General features: G+C 44.9%; 4 protein-coding genes and 1 long non-coding RNA gene across 7 annotated transcripts; 3 read left to right on the top strand and 2 right to left on the bottom strand.

Moving 5' to 3' along the window:
* Positions 1–87: 87 nt before the first annotated feature.
* Positions 88–2,174, top strand: LOC136351166 (pentatricopeptide repeat-containing protein At2g13600). The gene has a single exon (XM_066310186.1). The coding sequence runs from the start codon at positions 117–119 to the stop codon at positions 2,172–2,174; it is 2,058 nt and encodes a 685-aa protein (XP_066166283.1). The 5' UTR covers positions 88–116.
* Positions 2,175–2,314: 140 nt separating this feature from the next.
* LOC4335906 (protein disulfide isomerase-like 1-2) lies at positions 2,315–5,851 on the top strand. Of its 2 annotated transcripts, none has more exons than XM_015780146.3 (11): positions 2,315–2,999; positions 3,095–3,125; positions 3,234–3,521; positions 3,652–3,840; positions 3,925–4,050; positions 4,311–4,448; positions 4,538–4,654; positions 4,770–4,887; positions 5,007–5,119; positions 5,221–5,474; positions 5,575–5,851. In XM_015780146.3, the coding sequence occupies exons 1-10, from the start codon at positions 2,821–2,823 to the stop codon at positions 5,467–5,469; spliced, it is 1,548 nt and encodes a 515-aa protein (XP_015635632.1). In that variant the 5' UTR covers positions 2,315–2,820; the 3' UTR covers positions 5,470–5,474; positions 5,575–5,851. The 2 variants fall into 2 exon arrangements, with proteins under 2 accessions (XP_015635632.1, NP_001406270.1); NM_001419341.1 differs by having other exon boundaries at positions 2,781–2,999; positions 4,538–4,660.
* Positions 5,728–7,290, bottom strand: LOC107280754 (uncharacterized). Of its 2 annotated transcripts, XR_010741181.1 has the most exons (4): positions 7,158–7,290; positions 6,178–6,237; positions 6,011–6,072; positions 5,728–5,935 (listed from the first exon to the last, which is right to left on the bottom strand). It is a non-coding gene; the product is annotated as an uncharacterized lncRNA (long non-coding RNA). The 2 variants fall into 2 exon arrangements; XR_001545373.3 differs by lacking the exon at positions 5,728–5,935 and having other exon boundaries at positions 5,983–6,072.
* Positions 7,155–10,196, top strand: LOC4335905 (acyl-coenzyme A thioesterase 13). Its single transcript, NM_001419340.1, has 3 exons — positions 7,155–7,458; positions 7,568–7,711; positions 9,750–10,196. Exons 1-3 carry the CDS (start codon positions 7,285–7,287, stop codon positions 9,891–9,893), a joined length of 462 nt encoding a protein of 153 aa, NP_001406269.1. The 5' UTR covers positions 7,155–7,284; the 3' UTR covers positions 9,894–10,196.
* Positions 10,197–11,849: 1,653 nt separating this feature from the next.
* On the bottom strand, positions 11,850–13,304 carry LOC4335904 (uncharacterized). The gene has a single exon (XM_015780147.3). The coding sequence runs from the start codon at positions 13,017–13,019 to the stop codon at positions 12,150–12,152; it is 870 nt and encodes a 289-aa protein (XP_015635633.2). The 5' UTR covers positions 13,020–13,304; the 3' UTR covers positions 11,850–12,149.
* Between the last annotated feature and the right edge of the window lie 3,898 nt (positions 13,305–17,202).

Below are 17,202 nucleotides of genomic sequence, written 5' to 3'. Positions count from 1 at the left end.
CATATAATTTTAAATATTTCATAAAAGTTTTTGAACAAGACGAACGGTCAAACATGTTTAAAAAAGTAAACGGAATATATCAAACGCGCCCAGCGCCCCCAGCGCCTTCTCCTGGCATGGCGCGTCCGCATCACACCGGCATCCACCTCGTCTCCCACCTCCGAGCGTCCGCGCCGCTCGCCGACCTCCTCCGCTCGGCTCCCGGCCTCCGCGCCGCCCGCGCCGCGCACGCGCGCGCCCTCAGGTCCCCCTTCGCCGGCGAGACCTTCCTCCTCAACACCCTCCTCTCCGCGTACGCGCGGCTGGGCTCCCTCCACGACGCCCGCAGGGTGTTCGACGGGATGCCCCACCGCAACACCTTCTCCTACAACGCGCTCCTCTCCGCGTGCGCGCGCCTGGGCCGCGCCGACGACGCCCTCGCGCTCTTCGGCGCCATCCCGGACCCCGACCAGTGCTCCTACAACGCGGTCGTCGCGGCGCTCGCGCAGCACGGCCGCGGCGGCGACGCGCTCCGCTTCCTGGCCGCCATGCACGCCGACGACTTCGTGCTCAACGCCTACTCCTTCGCCAGCGCGCTGAGCGCCTGCGCCTCGGAGAAGGCTTCGAGGACCGGGGAGCAGGTGCACGCCCTTGTCACCAAGTCGTCTCACGGGAGCGATGTGTACATCGGTACCGCGCTTGTGGACATGTACGCGAAGTGTGAGCGGCCGGAGGAGGCACAGAAGGTGTTCGATGCAATGCCGGAGCGGAATATTGTTTCCTGGAACAGCCTGATCACTTGCTATGAGCAGAATGGCCCTGTCGATGAGGCCCTCGCGCTCTTCGTCAGGATGATGAAAGATGGTTTTGTGCCTGATGAGGTGACACTTGCAAGCGTCATGAGCGCATGTGCAGGCCTTGCTGCGGGTAGAGAAGGCCGCCAGGTCCATACCCGCATGGTGAAGTCTGATAGGTTTAGGGAGGACATGGTGTTGAACAATGCTCTCGTGGACATGTATGCCAAGTGTGGGAGGACTTGGGAGGCGAAGTGTGTATTTGATCGCATGGCTATCAGGAGTGTTGTCTCAGAAACGTCAATGATAACTGGGTATGCAAAGTCTGCAAATGTGGGAGATGCTCAGGCCGTGTTCTTGCAGATGGTGGAGAAGAATGTCGTTGCTTGGAATGTGCTCATTGCAACATATGCACATAATAGTGAGGAAGAAGAAGCGCTTAGGCTCTTTGTCAGGCTGAAAAGAGAGTCAGTTTGGCCAACACATTACACGTATGGAAATGTTCTGAATGCGTGTGCCAATCTTGCTAACCTTCAGCTTGGTCAGCAAGCTCATGTACATGTCCTGAAAGAAGGCTTCCGCTTTGACTCTGGACCAGAATCTGATGTCTTTGTTGGGAACTCCCTTGTGGACATGTACCTGAAGACAGGGTCCATCAGTGATGGTGCGAAGGTGTTCGAGAGGATGGCAGCCAGAGATAATGTATCATGGAATGCAATGATTGTTGGTTACGCACAGAATGGCCGTGCAAAAGATGCGCTTCTTCTTTTTGAGAGAATGCTTTGCAGCAACGAACGCCCAGATTCTGTCACCATGATTGGGGTTTTATCTGCCTGTGGCCATTCTGGATTGGTCAAGGAGGGTCGGAGATACTTTCAGTCCATGACTGAGGATCATGGGATAATTCCAACCCGAGATCACTACACTTGCATGATTGATTTGCTTGGTCGTGCCGGTCATCTGAAAGAAGTTGAGGAGCTCATAGAGAACATGCCAATGGAACCTGATGCTGTGCTCTGGGCTTCTCTATTAGGTGCTTGCAGGCTGCATAAGAACATTGACATGGGGGAATGGGCAGCCGGGAAATTATTTGAGCTTGATCCTGATAACTCTGGACCCTATGTTCTTCTCTCAAATATGTACGCTGAGCTTGGGAAATGGGCAGATGTTTTTAGAGTGAGGAGATCCATGAAGCACAGAGGCGTTAGCAAGCAACCTGGCTGTAGTTGGATTGAGATAGGCAGGAAAGTAAATGTGTTTCTCGCGAGAGATAATATCCATCCATGCAGGAATGAGATACATGATACCTTGAGAATCATTCAGATGCAGATGAGCAGGATGAGTATAGATGCTGAAATTGCAGATGACCTGATGAACTTCTCCTCTGAAGCATGTGGCTAGAGCTCGAATGTAGTACATTTTGCAATTTAAAATCATGGAACATGTAGAATTCAGAGAGGGGAAATCTGCAAGCAGAGAATATCTATTGTCAATGTTATTGGGTGCCACAGTTTGCTTGGGTGAAAGCATGACAGACATTTATGATCCAGACTATGATTCTAAAACTGAAATTCTTCTGACAAGTATTGGGAACTTGAAAATGGGAATGCCATGATGGATATGAGTTGCTTCCTTGAACTCACTATATAAAGGTGAAATGCTACTTGCAGACAAAGCAATATATACCATGCAATCTGATAGCCAAATTCTGGTACTGAAATTTCTGTACAGAAAGTCATCTGCTTTCAGCTATTGTTGGTTATACAGTAAGCAATAGTACATGTTTGCAGATGATGTTTACTACCTGAAAAATAAGAAAGATGATGGAAAAGATACTTAATTAGTGTCTTCTATAAGCAAAGGTCAGGAACATGGAGTCAAAGAAAAGCTAGAAATTAGCAAAGAAGCTCCCATTGACTTCCTCGAGATCTCTGCTAGTGCATCATCACTCAACTCCCCTGATCTATATGGTTATATTAGCTTGAGTAAAGTTGGCCTCCCCTTCCTAGTGGAGATCCTGGGAAACTTGTTAGTTACAGATTAAGCAATGGCTGTCAACCTGGTGCTGTCTTTTGCCCTTGCCATTCTGATATCCTCCAGCCCTACCGCGGTTGGTGTGGATGCCACCGAGGAGCTGAAGGAGGCGGTCCTAACGCTGGATGCGGGCAACTTCTCGGAGGTGGTGGCCAAGCACCCGTTCATTGTCGTCAAGTTCTATGCCCCATGGTACAGTTCACTCACTTCTCTGAGCAGCTAGTACAGTATCACAGCATCACACTCATTCGCCGAACAGTGGCTAACTGGTAACTACGTGCTCACAGGTGTGGTCACTGCAAGCAACTCGCCCCAGAGGTAACCGACTACTTTGATACTTTCAGCAGTCAGCACCATGGACGTTTCAACATCAAGGTGAATGTAGTTTGTGCTATTTATGTGATATATTGATATGATGCAATGTAGTACGAAAAGGCAGCCTCCATTCTGAGGAAGAACGAGCTGCCAGTGGTACTCGCGAAGGTGGACGCATACAACGAGAGGAACAAAGAGCTGAAGGATAAGTATGGGGTGTATTCATACCCAACAATAAAGATCATGAAGAATGGGGGGAGCGACGTGCGTGGCTACGGTGGCCCAAGGGAGGCCGATGGCATCGTGGAGTACCTTAAGAGGCAGGTCGGCCCAGCATCCCTCAAGCTTGAATCAGCAGAAGAGGCGGCCCATTCCGTCGTCGACAAGGGGGTGATCCTTGTAAGTTTGCCCATTGTATTCGCAAAAAAAGTTTGCACATTATTACTCAGTTTGCTTACGTGTTCTTCAGAACAATGGGATTACGGGAGATTGATGGATGTGATGCATGTGTCTGAAATTTGTGTTGTAGGTGGGAGTTTTCCCTGAGTTTGCTGGTATGGAATATGAAAATTTCATGGTTGTGGCAGAGAAAATGCGAGCAGATTATGATTTTTTCCACACGTCTGATGCAAGCATTTTGCCACGTGGTGATCAGAGTGTCAAAGGCCCCATTGTCCGTCTCTTTAAGCCGTTTGATGAGCTGTTTGTTGATTCGGAGGTATATTCATCTGACTAGTTGAATGCTGATCAATTCTTGCATGTGCAGCAACCTGTGTAACACTCTACCCTGCATCTTTATTAGGATTTTGGTAAGGACGCACTTGAGAAGTTTATCGAGGTATCTGGTTTCCCAATGGTTGTTACCTACGATGCTGATCCAACCAACCATAAGTTTCTTGAAAGATACTATAGCACTCCTAGTTCTAAAGTGAGTAAACACAACAGCTGTTACATTCTGTTTGTTTCATCAAAATACATTGTCAACTACACATGCTAATTCTTAAAACTAATCTGTATATATGCTATATGGAACGATGAACATTTCAGTTATATTATTCAATTTTCTTTACCTGCATCAGCATTATGGCTAGCATGTATAACGCCTCTAGTATACCTCTAGATACATCGGTATACCATTGTTCTTGCATAACTGCAATGATCTACTTTCTTTCAAACACAATTGGACAGGCAATGCTTTTCGTGAGCTTCGGTGATGACAGAATCGAGTCCTTCAAGAGCCAGATTCATGAAGCGGCCAGGAAATTCAGTGGTAATAACATAAGTTTTTTAATTGGTGATGTTGCAGACGCTGATCGTGTCTTCCAGGTTATTGTTTGTACCACTCAGCACTTCCTTGTGAAGGATTCTTAGAACTTAGAACTTCCACTTATGAGCTTCCACATCCACCCTTTCAGTACTTTGGGCTCAGAGAAAGTGATGTGCCCCTCCTTTTCGTGATAGCATCTACTGGAAAATATCTCAATCCAACAATGGATCCTGATCAGATCATACCCTGGCTGAAGCAGTACATAGTTGAGGCTTACTCTACTTTACTGTGTTGATCAATTACTTATTTTATTTCAGGGTACTTCATGCCCACTCATTTCTAACGTATGTTAGTTTCTATTCTGATTTTGGTCCATGTAGTATGGCAACTTGACACCATACGTTAAGTCAGAGCCTATCCCTAAGGTGAATGACCAACCTGTTAAGGTTGTTGTGGCCGACAATATAGATGACATTGTTTTCAACTCTGGCAAAAATGGTATGTTTTCATTTCAATGGTTGCGAGCAGTATCATTTTCTGAGTAGTTCCATTCGATATTTTGGTATGTTCTATTTGATTGTTTGTTTCACCACTGCATGACATCAATTTCGTTGCAGTTTTGCTTGAGTTCTATGCACCTTGGTGTGGCCATTGCCGCAAGTTTGCCCTGATCCTGGAGGAAATTGCAGTGTCATTGCAAGATGACCAAGATATAGTGATAGCAAAGATGGTACTTCGTCTTGAGTTGATGACTTTATATTCCTCGCTGTTGTTGCGGATCGTTTATTCATACCTTTTGTGTTATGGAAATCAATGCCTACGGTTTTGCAGGATGGAACTGTGAACGATATACCAACAGACTTCACGGTTGAGGGATATCCAACTATCTACTTCTATTCATCAAGTGGGAACCTTTTGTCGTACGACGGTGCAAGGACAGCTGAGGAGATCATCAGTTTTATCAACGAGAACAGGGGACCGAAAGCTGGTGCAGCTGCTGCAGTGGATGAGAAAACCCAGATTGATGCTGTGGAAGAGGAGGTAACATCATCATCAGAGCCTGTTAAAGATGAACTCTGATCAAGGTGCTGTATGCATCTTTAATTTCTTTTCCAGCATTCCATGTATTTTGCCCTGTATCTTGCTTTGCAAAATTTAATGCTCAGAGGCACCTGTGTTGTGCAGGACACTGATGGTCTCTACACTGCATACAACAGAGACTACTGAAAATGAGTATGCAGTGCAGTTGTTCAGCAAGATGGATAGAAATTCAGAGTGGGTTAAATATGACCCGTGACCCAACCAAGTTTGAGTTTGGTCAGTCTTGTCACCATTCTCTTACAGGAACACTAGCCATTTTGTTCGAAATTTGTGAACTATACTAGTCAGTTTGTTGGAAATCTGCTGTCTAAACTTAATTGCATTGAATAATTCAATACAGTTCGTCTTTTGTTCCGTTGAACATCTGGGCGTTCGTTTCATTAGAAACATTTCCGGCATTGCTATGACTTGAAGGGAAAGGAAATTAAGGCCGATCTGATCTGTACTGAAAAGCAGTTCAAATGTAGCTTCAGTCTCACACAAAGCCATTGGATCAGGAATAGTGCCTGGCTGGACCTACTTGTCAGCTCATTCGTGGCCCGCCGGTCCCACCTGTCCGCCTCACAAACACCATTCCGGGTACTGAAAACATATTCCGAGTAAGATTTTGAATGTTTTTGGGGAATTCAAGTTTAAAACAGTAATTTAGATCGAAATTTAATTAAGATTTGGTGAAAGTTGTCATACCGTCATGGGTCAGGATCCCGTGCTCAATCGGAAATATGGACCCAGCAAGTAACCCCTAAGCTTTAAAAAAAAGTTAAACAAAAATTTAAAATTTTACTACCTTCATGGCCCCATCTCAAAATATAGCAATATAGGATGAGATTAGAAATTTGGACCATCAATCTACGTAGTACGAATCAGTTCCGATTTGTAGTCCTAGAAATATTTGTAGCACTAGAATGGATATAATTGCACTTACTTTACATTACTATATTTTGGGACCGAATTAGTAAATTGTCAATACTCCCTCGGTCCCTCCGTTCCATATTATTAGTCGTTTTGATTTTTTTATCAAACTTTTTAAAATTTAACTAAATTTATAGAAAATAATAGCAACATTTCTAACCCAAAACAAACATATTACTATTAAACTATATTAAATATTAGTTTTACTGAAACTATTTCATTGTCGTAGATGTTATTAAATTTTTCTATTGATTTGATAAATTCAAAAGAAGTTTAATTAGAAAAGAAGTTAAAATGATTAATAATATAAAATGAAGTGGGTATTTGGTTTTTTCTCGGTTGCGTAGTAAGGCCTTGTTCGGTTACGCTTCGATTCAATCCGGGCCGGGAATGACAAGTATAGTAAAAAATTTATGATAGATACAATAAGAGACCGAGATTTATTTCGGGCTGAAAACCAATTTACTCATGATAGGGGCAATAAGAGACCAGGAATCAATCCACTAGTCAAGAGATGTGGAACTAATCCCGATCTCTTATTGTCCCTATCATGAGTAAATTGATTCTCGGCCCGAAATAAATTTCGGTTTCTTATTGTATCATTCATAAATTTTTTACTATACTTATTCCCGGCCCGAATTGAATCCAAGCCTAACCAAACAATGCGTAAATAGGCTTACCTTCGGGTGCGGTAAACCGGCGGTAAAACTCTCGAAACGGGTAAATGGAACACCCTCCACAGAAGCAAGCCTCACCATCGTTTGGGGAAGTCGCGTGGCGGTTAGCTAGTGGAGTTACCAACCCAACCCGTGTCCCCTTGTCGGATCCGGGCGCGCGACCTCGTCGCCGGCCGGCCGGATCGCCGCCGCCGCCGCCGTAGAGATGGACCCGGAAGCGGTGCGGAGGAGCCTCGAGCCCACCGCCTTGTCCAAGGAGGTCGTCGGCCCCGCCTCCGCGAGCCTGCGCTACGACGCCTTCGCCCTCACCGGCGTCCGCATCGACGCGGCCGAGCACGGCCGCCTCCTCTGCTCCTTCGTCGTCACCCCGCGCATCGCCGTAAGCGCCCGCAGCCCCCCCCCCCTCTCCCACTCCCTCCCAAACCCTAATAAGCTTCGGTGGGTCTGAGATGGTGACGGCGCGGACGCGCGTGGTGGTTTTTTGGCAGAGCCCGGCGGGGTACCTCCTCAGCGGCGTCACGGCGACGCTCGCCGACCAGCTCGGGTCGGGCGTGTTCCTCTCCAGCGGGATCGGGACGAGCGGTGTCTCGCTCGAGCTCAACCTCTCCTACGTCGACGTGGCCAGCATCGGGGTGAGACCAAGGATTCTCTTCCCAATTGCCAGTTAGTACAAATTTTTGATCCTGTTTGTCTGTGTAAATGTGCAATCAACTAATTTGGGGCTAAGTAGGTGAAAACAAATTGTGCCGTCGATGCTGCGGTTCTGTCGAAATTTTGTGCATTTGGTGCTTATTTGTCAAATTAGGCCTCGCCGAATTGCTGGGAGCCTGAAACAATGAGATTAGGCAAGTAGTTGCGAGGCTTTTCTCCGAGTGGGCTCGTGTTTGGCAGTCACGTTTGGCAAGGAAGGGGGAGTGGTACCCAACAATAATACCATTGCGGTTGGTTAAAACTATTGCAGGTGTCTAGCGTTCTTGTTGTTTGTATTAGTGATCCTTGATCAAGTTCTGTCACGATGCTGGGATGCTTTGCAGGTGAATGCCAAATGAGGGCATGAGGTTGTTGTCGTGGATGGTTGGTACGAGTGCTACAGCAGTTGTTAAGGACAGCTTTGCGTCTTAGCTGAATCTGCCACTGAGTACCCCAAAGAGAGAGAGAGAGGGAGAGAATATGTAGTAGTAGTTGGTTTTCCTTTGTAAGAATTGCTCAAAGCAGGAACTAGGGGTGAACCAGGGTAACAATTACTTTGAACTTGATGGAAGTTGTTGAATTCTCCTAGTTTTCTGGCTCCATGACATAAATTAAGATTCTGCCTAAATCAGATATTTTGTGTGTGGGCTCATGGATTTTTTTAGGGTGCATACAGCTTTTTATAGCGCAAGTACTTTGCTGTTGTTAGGGTGTGGCACAGCATTCATCAGAGTATTATCAGTACTTCCTCATGAGAGATTAAACATATTCATAATAAACAGAGGCTCCAATTGTGCCATTGGTGATCATCATGTTGGAGTTATTTTCCGTAAGTGTGGTCACATCAATCTAAAGTCTGTGTCTTTAATCTAGTTATTAGTTAGGACACATTTTTGTGATTTGTGGTTCTCTTATGGTGATTTGAATGCAATTTTCTTAGTGATTTGCCCATCTTGGATGTTGGATGTCTCTTGGACTTGTAATACTTCTTGTAATGAATTTGAATGCATTTTTCCTGCATTATTTTCATATTAATCATTGAGTGACGGTGCTTTGGTATTCTGATAGCATATCTAAACAGTGTACTTCTAATCTCTTCATTTCCTCCACCTACGTGTCCATTTTTCACTGTTTGATATGCTTAACTATTGTTGTATGTGGAAGTATATAAGTTGATGGAAATAGTGTTGTGAAGAGTAATGACCTTGAGCCTTATGTGCTCAAGAATAGTGCATATGCACATGTGTGCTTCAATATCTTCCATAAACGGGCACAATAAATTCTAGGACTGTCTTGGGACATGAGATAATGTGCAAGCGTGCTATTTCTTCTTTGGAATAAGTAAATATTCAGCAGATTAAAAAAAAACTCCCTAAAGTTTTTTGCAATCTCATATTTGTATTTGTCTAGAAAGGTGGAAGGTAGTATTCTAATGGGTTAACGTTGGTGAACATGGAGGATGACAGCCCAATTGTTTAGATTAAAAAAAAGGGTCATTACTTCTTACCTTTCACCTTTAGGTCACTTTTCTACTGTAGGACAATAGGTGTGTAGTCTCTAGGCAAAAGGGGTGGTTCAGGACTAGAAGTGAATGCGCCTGCATTCCTTTTGTGATTTCCTTTTTCCTTTGTTGGCACTCAAGGATAAGTTGAGATCAAAACTTGCTGGCTAAAACATCGTTCCTGGTACCAGTACAGGATATTAGAATTTGACTAGCAGTGTTGCTGGCAAAATGCCTGGTCGAATATAAGAGGTAACCACACCAATTGTTTCTACCTGTCCATTATTTTGTGAAAAAATATATATAGCTTGTTAATTGGCTCGAAATTGGATGAAAAAAATGTAGATTTGGTTAATTTCTTCTGATTCTTATGACAAGGTGTTTTTAATTTTCCAATTATCTTCGCTTTCCACTACTGTGTTGACTCAAGAAGTTGTTTGACATTTCCATTAACTGCTTTTACTTTGGTAATTTTCCAGGAAGAAATAGAGGTTGAGGGAAAGCTGTTGCGCGCTGGAAAATCAGTCGGTGTTGTCTCTGTTGATTTCAGGAAGAAAAAGACAGGCAAATTGATAGCGCAGGCCCGCCATACCAAGTACCTCGCTGTATCTAGCAAACTATGAGGTTTTCCTAGATACCAAAATGATCATGTCAAACTCTTTACTATCTAGACCTTGTCATACGCTGTCAGTGCTGTATATTGTTCTAAAATAGGATCGTGTCCATCTCAAACGCATAGATTGATGGCGGTTCTGTTATTTATATTGCTTAGGTCAATTCCTATTGGGAATGAAGGGATTTCACAGAAAATGGGGGTAAATCCTCCTAAATTCATACCCAACTCTTCAGTTATACAAACAGGACCTCAGAAATTACGCAACTGGAAAATAAGAGTAGTTAAGTACTCAAATCAGATTGCATTTGTGTCAATATCTTCGATTACATAACTGTAGTCTTCCCTCAGCTAGGGTGATTCCCTCTGTTCATATGATCATTGTTGTATTATTTGTTTGGTGACAATGGTATCCACTGCATATATAATCTGGATGCACTACATTGCTCTGAGATAGTAGGTGAATGTAGGGCCAGCTGCAATCATTCTTGTTTCTGTGTTTCAAATAATTTCTTGTGGGTTGTCTGCTCTAGCCTCTAGCTGTTGGTTGACATCAATTGGGAGATTCATTTAGGTTAGGTTTCTAGATTGTACAACAACTGTTCTGTTCCTCCCAGTGCTAATTGAACTGGCAATTGTACCTCAGATCCTTCATTGTGAGATTTTCAAGTTGCCCGTCACTTCAGCTCTAATTTAACTTGCTGGTTTACCTTTCTTAAAAGATACTTCATCTTAAAATAAACCAATTCCTGCTTACAAACCTGGACATAACCTATGTCCAGATTCGTAGCCAAGAATTGCTATATTTTGGGACAGAGGGTGTAGTCCAGAAATCACAAACCTTAAACTCCAGTTACACCAGTTGGTTTAACAATATGCTGTCATTTTGTTTGATGCAGCACTGCAACTGAATCTACTCTGAACTGGTACAATCAAATGCTTTCTCCCATTTTTACTCAACTCGGTGCTCACCTGTCTTCAGGAGCTTCTATAGCTTAGGAGCAGAGATTCATTACTGCTCTAATCAGGTTGGAGGTTGGATGTCCCTGTCCTTGATCTCTTTTGGCCTTTAGTGCCCCGAATTAATCCCCTGTCCCTATATGAGAAACCTAAATTAAACACGCATCCTCCATTTCTCCTACTAAGCACAGTACGGAAGCTTTTTCTTCCCCCACAAAAAAAGTGACCTCTAAAAGGCCGTACACCTTTCCTTGTCCAGATCCAAAGATGATATTGTCACAAATCATGACAGCATCTCGTGACCAATAGAGATAAAAGGAATCTGGGTAGGTCTTGATCTCTTCTGATTATGTTAACGCAGATTATGTGATAATTAAATGATCTATTACTACTAGCTAGCATTGAAGAAGACCTGGAAAATGAATTCCATATTCAGTTCCATGTTAATGTTCGATTAAGATGACAGCTAGTATACCAAGCTAGAATTAGTTGCAATTCACCCTACCATTTGCATGAGAAGGAAGCGATGCTTTTAAGTCAGGTTTGGGGAGATTCCGAGCCTCAATAGCTACAAAATGCCAAAATTCTCGAAATGAATGGGCCGTTCAGATTGATATCATTTTCAACCTTACCATTTTTTTTGACAAAGTTATTAAAAAAAGTACATATATTTAGTTTGTTGCCAGACTTAAATCCTGCCAAAATTTTGATAATATTGTCTAACTTGTCAAAATTTGATAAGGTTTATTTTGGTTCCAATCTGAACAGCTTCGAACTACTCCTTACATCCCATGATATAACAATGTGGAATTGGATGAAATAATTTATAATATAACTAATCTAAACGTGCCACGTTGGGTTCCAGATTATCACCGGATGGATACCGATTATTTCCTGGAATCTCGCTAATTCCCCAAACAGGCCTAAATAAAATCAGTATGCATAATGTAGCAGTGCCCTTCAGCCTACCTGAAATCATGGTATAATTCGAGAGCACAGGAAGAAAGAAAGAAAAAATGTTGTAATTCAAATAAATTACTGTAAAAAAAACTGAAGAATTCAAAATTCAAGTGATGCTTAACTAGCTCCCTCAGTCCCTTGTATCTGCTGAACAAACCCTATCTAGCTACATGGCGTTATCAGCATGCAGGAGCAATTCGTACGTACGTGTGCCTATAATTTACTTAACTGCAGTTTAATTAGCATCATCAGAAGCTAGCGATGCTTCTTAATTAATTGCAGGCGATTAATCGTGCAAAGAGCAGTACGGATGCCGCGCGCTGATCGTGAATTAATGATGGCGGCATCACCGGCGCGCACTCCCATGGCGGCCGGACGCCGACGCCGCCGCCGACGACGACGACGAGATGGTCTTCTCGATGACGAAGAGCCTCCTGAAGATCTTCATGAGCAGCACCCAGCTGGTGGCCGTCCGGCGGTAGCCGCCGGCGCCGGCCCTCGACGAGGGCCGCAGCATCGGCGCGCACCCGATGTGCCCGCGCAGCGCCGCCGCCGCCGCCGGCTCCGACTCTGCGTCCGACGTCTCCGGCGACAGCTCCATCCCGGCCGCCGCCGCCGCCCGCGCGTCCGCGCGGGGGCACGAGCCCACCCGCTGGTGCAGCGCCTGGCGGAGCTCCTCGTTGAAGTTCTCCCACAGCTGGTCCATCTTCTCCTCCTTGTCGCGCGCCGCGCCACCGCCGCCATGGTCGCCGCCGTCCTCGTCGCCGTCGCCGCGCGAGAGCTCTCCTGTTGCTGCTGCTGCTGCTGTCGCCTCCTCCTCTTTCTTCCCCTCCTCCTCCTCCCGCCGCCCGGCGTCCGACGTCGCTTCTTCTTGACCGCCTCCTCCTCCTTCTTCATCTTCTTGTTCTTGTTCTTTGCCTTCCATGGCGTCTCGGACGAAGACGACGACGTCGACGTCTTTGACGGCGCTCGCCACGGCGGCGTCGGCGGTGTCGGCGTCGTCGGCCACCGGCACGTCAGGTGGCGCGGCGGCGACGGGGCAGGAGGAAGGGAACCAGAGCGGCGAGGCGGCGAAGTGGAGGCGGCCGCGGCGGCGATGGTGGTGGTGGTGGTGGTGGAGGCGGAGGGGCTCTGCTGCTGCGGCGGCGGCGGCGGCGGTATCTGCCGCCGCTGCTGCTGCTGCTGCGGTTATAGGGAAGGTGAAGTCGTCCATCATCTGTTAGACACTGCGGTTTGCGTGTAGAAAAATTGGTGAAATGCCACGCTGTTTTGCGACAGGGATATTAATCAATCTCTCTGGCTTGTATATGTGTGTCAGTGTGGGTGTGGCCCTAGCTTGCTCTTTAGGTGGCTACAGCTTAACAGTAAACAGTAGTAGTAAGTACGGTAGTGTTTACTCTTGCTAGTTTTTCATGCAAACTGTCGTGTTTTAAAATATAGTTTTGCTTTCAACTGTATTTTTTTAAAGAAACACGGTAAAAACGCGAACGCAAGTACTTACTCTTTTACCCTTATGATTACACAAGTTGACATGTTCACCATTCCTATATGCACATTCGAGAGATTGATGAATTTATTATATGCGTTTAGCTGTCACCACTCCTACGAACTTGTTCGAGATAGAATAAATCGGTATATCTTAACACTGATGAGTTTAGCATAGACATCTTTTTACTAATATATGTGTCCATGCTAAGTTGATTTTTTGGATACTCGAATCCCCGCAGATAGGTTAATTTTACCACGAGAAAACCAAGTTACACTCAATTCACATATACAATGTCATATTGGTCAGAAATTTTTTTAAAAAGAATATCAGACCTATCAGATATTACAGGTAATTTCGTAATATACTGGTACATTTTATTAAAAAAAATTATAAAATACCCATGCATGGCACTTAAATTCATCCTATGTTTTTTTTACATATATAAATCGTCCTTGGTGTTTCGCTTTTAGGACTTCCTCTGCAACGAGAGGTATAATTCATATAAATTCTTTTTTAAAGTACCGTGAGACTTAAGCATAACTTAACACTACAATAAACTATTTTATCTTCGAGTGCTGGTACAAACCCCTGGTTACTTCGAAAACGCTCCAAAGTACGGTAAAAATAGTTGCTCAACAGGTCGTCCTAATTACGTACGGTAAAAATGCTGCCAGCTAGTACTAATAGCAAATACTCCCTACAGCTCAATATATAGCAAGTACTCTCTCCGTTTCATAATGTAAGTCATTATAATATTTTCTATATTCATATTAATGTTTAATGTGAAAAATGATAGAATGACTTACATTGTGAAACGAAGGAAATATCAGATTGACGTATCATGTTATCACGAATCTAAATATATTTTTGTCTAAATTCATAGAATTAAAATATGTCGAATTCGATATAAAATTGTTATATAATGGGGGCAGTGGGTGTGCGCCATCGCCTAGCGTGTGCGCGCGTGCCAATGGCAGAGTGGCATATGCCATGCAAAGAACCACAGGCACAAGTCACAACCGAAGGCGGTAGATAGTATAACAGCGTACGTACGGGCGTGGCGACAAAGCGGAAGCAGGGGTGGGTAGATCTGCGGTGCACGGATCTACCGACAGGACGAGGAAGAGGCGTCACTGCGCAACTGTGCCGGCCGGCCGTTAGAAAGCTTACAACACAAGCTAGCTAGCTACCGAACGTAGTACCGCTACTTTGTACGCGCGCATGCATGCTGGGCCATGTAACAGACATACTACTCCTGTGTACGTATTCTCGCCGTCAAAAGAAAATTATAATTACTTCCAATTTCATCCCAAACATATATATATATATATATATATATATATATATATATATATATATATATATATATATATATATATATATATATATATATATATATATATATATATATATATATATATATATATATATATATATATATATATATATATATATATATATATATATATATATATATATATATATATATATATATATATATATATATATATATATTCCCAACGTTTCAAAATATATATATATATATATATATATATATATATATATATATATATATATATATATATATATATATATATATATATATATATATATATATATATATATATATATATATATATATATATATATATAAGGGTTTACGATAGTTTTAAAACCAGTTAAGGAACAAGATAAACCATCATATCGGTCATTGAACTGAAGGACCATTCCTGATTGGTCTAATTGTTACTCTACCATTCTAGAATATAGTAACCAAATATTTGATTAGACACGAGAATGAACAATTGGTGCTGTGGTAGAGTCGTGTGTGCTCATAAGAGTTCAAATCCTAATGACCATAAACATTAATAGAAAAAATAACCAATTAGATACTAATACTATAAATCTATACACAATTTATCAATATTTATAATACTTGATGATGTTTAATTGAGTATATTACTATATATTTTATGACAAAGGAAGGAGTTGGTTATTGAGCTAATACATACCATAAAGTAGCGTCCATTTGATAAATTGAGTACTCTACTTATGAGGTTGGACCGCCCTTATGTTTTTGGACGGGTGAGTGGCTACTTATGACTAGCTACTCAGTTAATTATCTTAAACAAATATCTCTTATTGTTTAATTTATTTATTTATTCATCTCAACCCATCATAATTATTTCTCGTTTAATTTTACATCTCACTTTAATCTTCGTAAAAAAAAACTAGAGAAAGCATTTACATTTTTGGACGGTGTTGAGGGTGGGTGGTACGTTGCCACGTTGCGCTTCGCCGTCGCATCAGCCTGCTGTGAGAGGTGAGCCTGTGACGCTGCCCCTTGGCTGGTACCCGCGCCCGCGCCGCGCGGCGAACTTGGGCGTCGACGAGTGTTGGGGGTGAACTTACGACGACAACTAGTCACGCACGTACGTAGTACGCTGCATGTGGGGACTGATCGACCGGGCGTCTTGGTTGGGCGTGTGGATGTGTGGTGGTGTGGGGCGTCTCCTTGGAAACGAGGGGAGAGTGTGGGGGGGTCCGGGGTCCCGGTGTGGTGGCCGACCGTGTATATAAGATTCATTTGGGCTGTGCTTTGCGGGTGCGTAATGGCGTGATGCTGGCTGGCTGGGGCACCCGCAGCTGTGGCTGTCGCCCGTCTAGGGCTCTCATCTTAACATGTTCTTTTTCTTATTCACAAAATTAAATGGAAGGGTCTGCAGACTGCGCAGCTGTGTAGTAGAAACGGTACACGCTGGATGCAACCCTGAACGTACGGGGAAATCGTATATGCTTCACAATCACACCCTTCTCGACTGCCTTTGTCTGACAATTTAACCAACGCTCGCGACGACAGTCCGTTCGTAAGTTCATTAATTCTTTCATGTTCCTAACGGTGTCTTTTAAAGTCTTTTGTAGCTCTAGCTGATCGGCCCGGCCCGTTTCGCGCCGACCGGCCGAAACCTTTCTCGTTCGTTTTCAAGAGCACCGAGCTAGAGATCGGCAGGCGGGCGCGCGCGCGGCGCCACCGCGGATCACATCACATCACTTTCCCGTACGTCCCCCCACCGCGCACGCACCGCCCCGCGCGCGACGTGCTCCGCTCCGGTGCTCCTCGATCTCCTGCCCGCTTCGCTTCTCCCACTCCGCCCGGTGTGAGGCGGTCACGTCGTCGTCGTCGTCGCCCCGCCTCAGCTGCCAAATGCACCAACCACGCGAAACGCGACCGATCGAGCCCAACGGGAGACGGGACGCGATCGCGCGCGCCCACCTCGGCTCGGCTTTGTAGACGATCGCGCGAGCGCCGGAGGCCAGGCCGGCTGGGCCGCTTATCTCACTGTAGTGGCCGGGCCGGGAAATTAAATTCACGGGGAAAAAGTATACCAAAGGTCCCTCTATTTGTCATCAAGATACAAAATCGTCCCCTAATCACAAAACCAGATATATGATATCCCTCAAATTATAAAACTGTTCACTTTAAATCCTTCGGTGGTTTTTGTCCGACGTGCCGATCAAGTCAGCGTGAGACCCATGTGGGCCCCACGTGTCAGGGCGACCACATCATCACCTTTCTCCCTCTTCTCTCCCTTCCCTTATCTCTCTTTTCTCGCCGTTCCAGGGTAGTCGGCCGGCATGTGCGTAGGAGGCCAGCGGGGAGAGGTGGGAGAGGAGCAGGTCCGCCGGCGGCCGGTGACGAGCGACACGGCGGCGCTAGGCAGGGGGAAGTGGCGGGTGCGACGCTGGCTGGGTGAGGCGAGAGAGGAGGCGGCCCACGGTGGCAATGCCCTGAAGGAGGGTGGCAGCGACGGCGACGGCAAAGAGGATCTCCCTGCGCGCTCATCGTCGGCCGCGGCCCTTCGACGCGAGCACCTCCTTCCTCTCCGCCCCGAGCGCCGCCATCGCCACC

The sequence above is a fragment of the Oryza sativa genome, chromosome 4, assembly GCF_034140825.1.
Source record: "Oryza sativa Japonica Group chromosome 4, ASM3414082v1".
Taxonomy (NCBI): Eukaryota; Viridiplantae; Streptophyta; class Magnoliopsida; order Poales; family Poaceae; genus Oryza; species Oryza sativa.
Note: the sequence above shows the minus strand (reverse complement) of the source record. Positions and strands in the feature narration are given on the sequence as shown.

Excerpts from the sequence above, each read along its gene's own strand:
- LOC136351166 (XM_066310186.1), top strand. The coding sequence starts at position 117 with ATGGCGCGTCCGCATCACACCGGCATCCACCTCGTCTCCCACCTCCGA.
- LOC4335906 (NM_001419341.1), top strand. The coding sequence starts at position 2,821 with ATGGCTGTCAACCTGGTGCTGTCTTTTGCCCTTGCCATTCTGATATCC. Across the intron at positions 3,522-3,651 it reads TCGACAAGGGGGTGATCCTT|GTGGGAGTTTTCCCTGAGTT; the intron begins GTAAGTTTGCCC and ends TTTGTGTTGTAG. Across the intron at positions 4,449-4,537 it reads ACGCTGATCGTGTCTTCCAG|TACTTTGGGCTCAGAGAAAG; the intron begins GTTATTGTTTGT and ends CCACCCTTTCAG.
- LOC4335905 (NM_001419340.1), top strand. The coding sequence starts at position 7,285 with ATGGACCCGGAAGCGGTGCGGAGGAGCCTCGAGCCCACCGCCTTGTCC. Across the intron at positions 7,459-7,567 it reads TCGTCACCCCGCGCATCGCC|AGCCCGGCGGGGTACCTCCT; the intron begins GTAAGCGCCCGC and ends GTTTTTTGGCAG. Across the intron at positions 7,712-9,749 it reads TCGACGTGGCCAGCATCGGG|GAAGAAATAGAGGTTGAGGG; the intron begins GTGAGACCAAGG and ends GTAATTTTCCAG.
- LOC4335904 (XM_015780147.3), bottom strand. The coding sequence starts at position 13,019 with ATGATGGACGACTTCACCTTCCCTATAACCGCAGCAGCAGCAGCAGCG.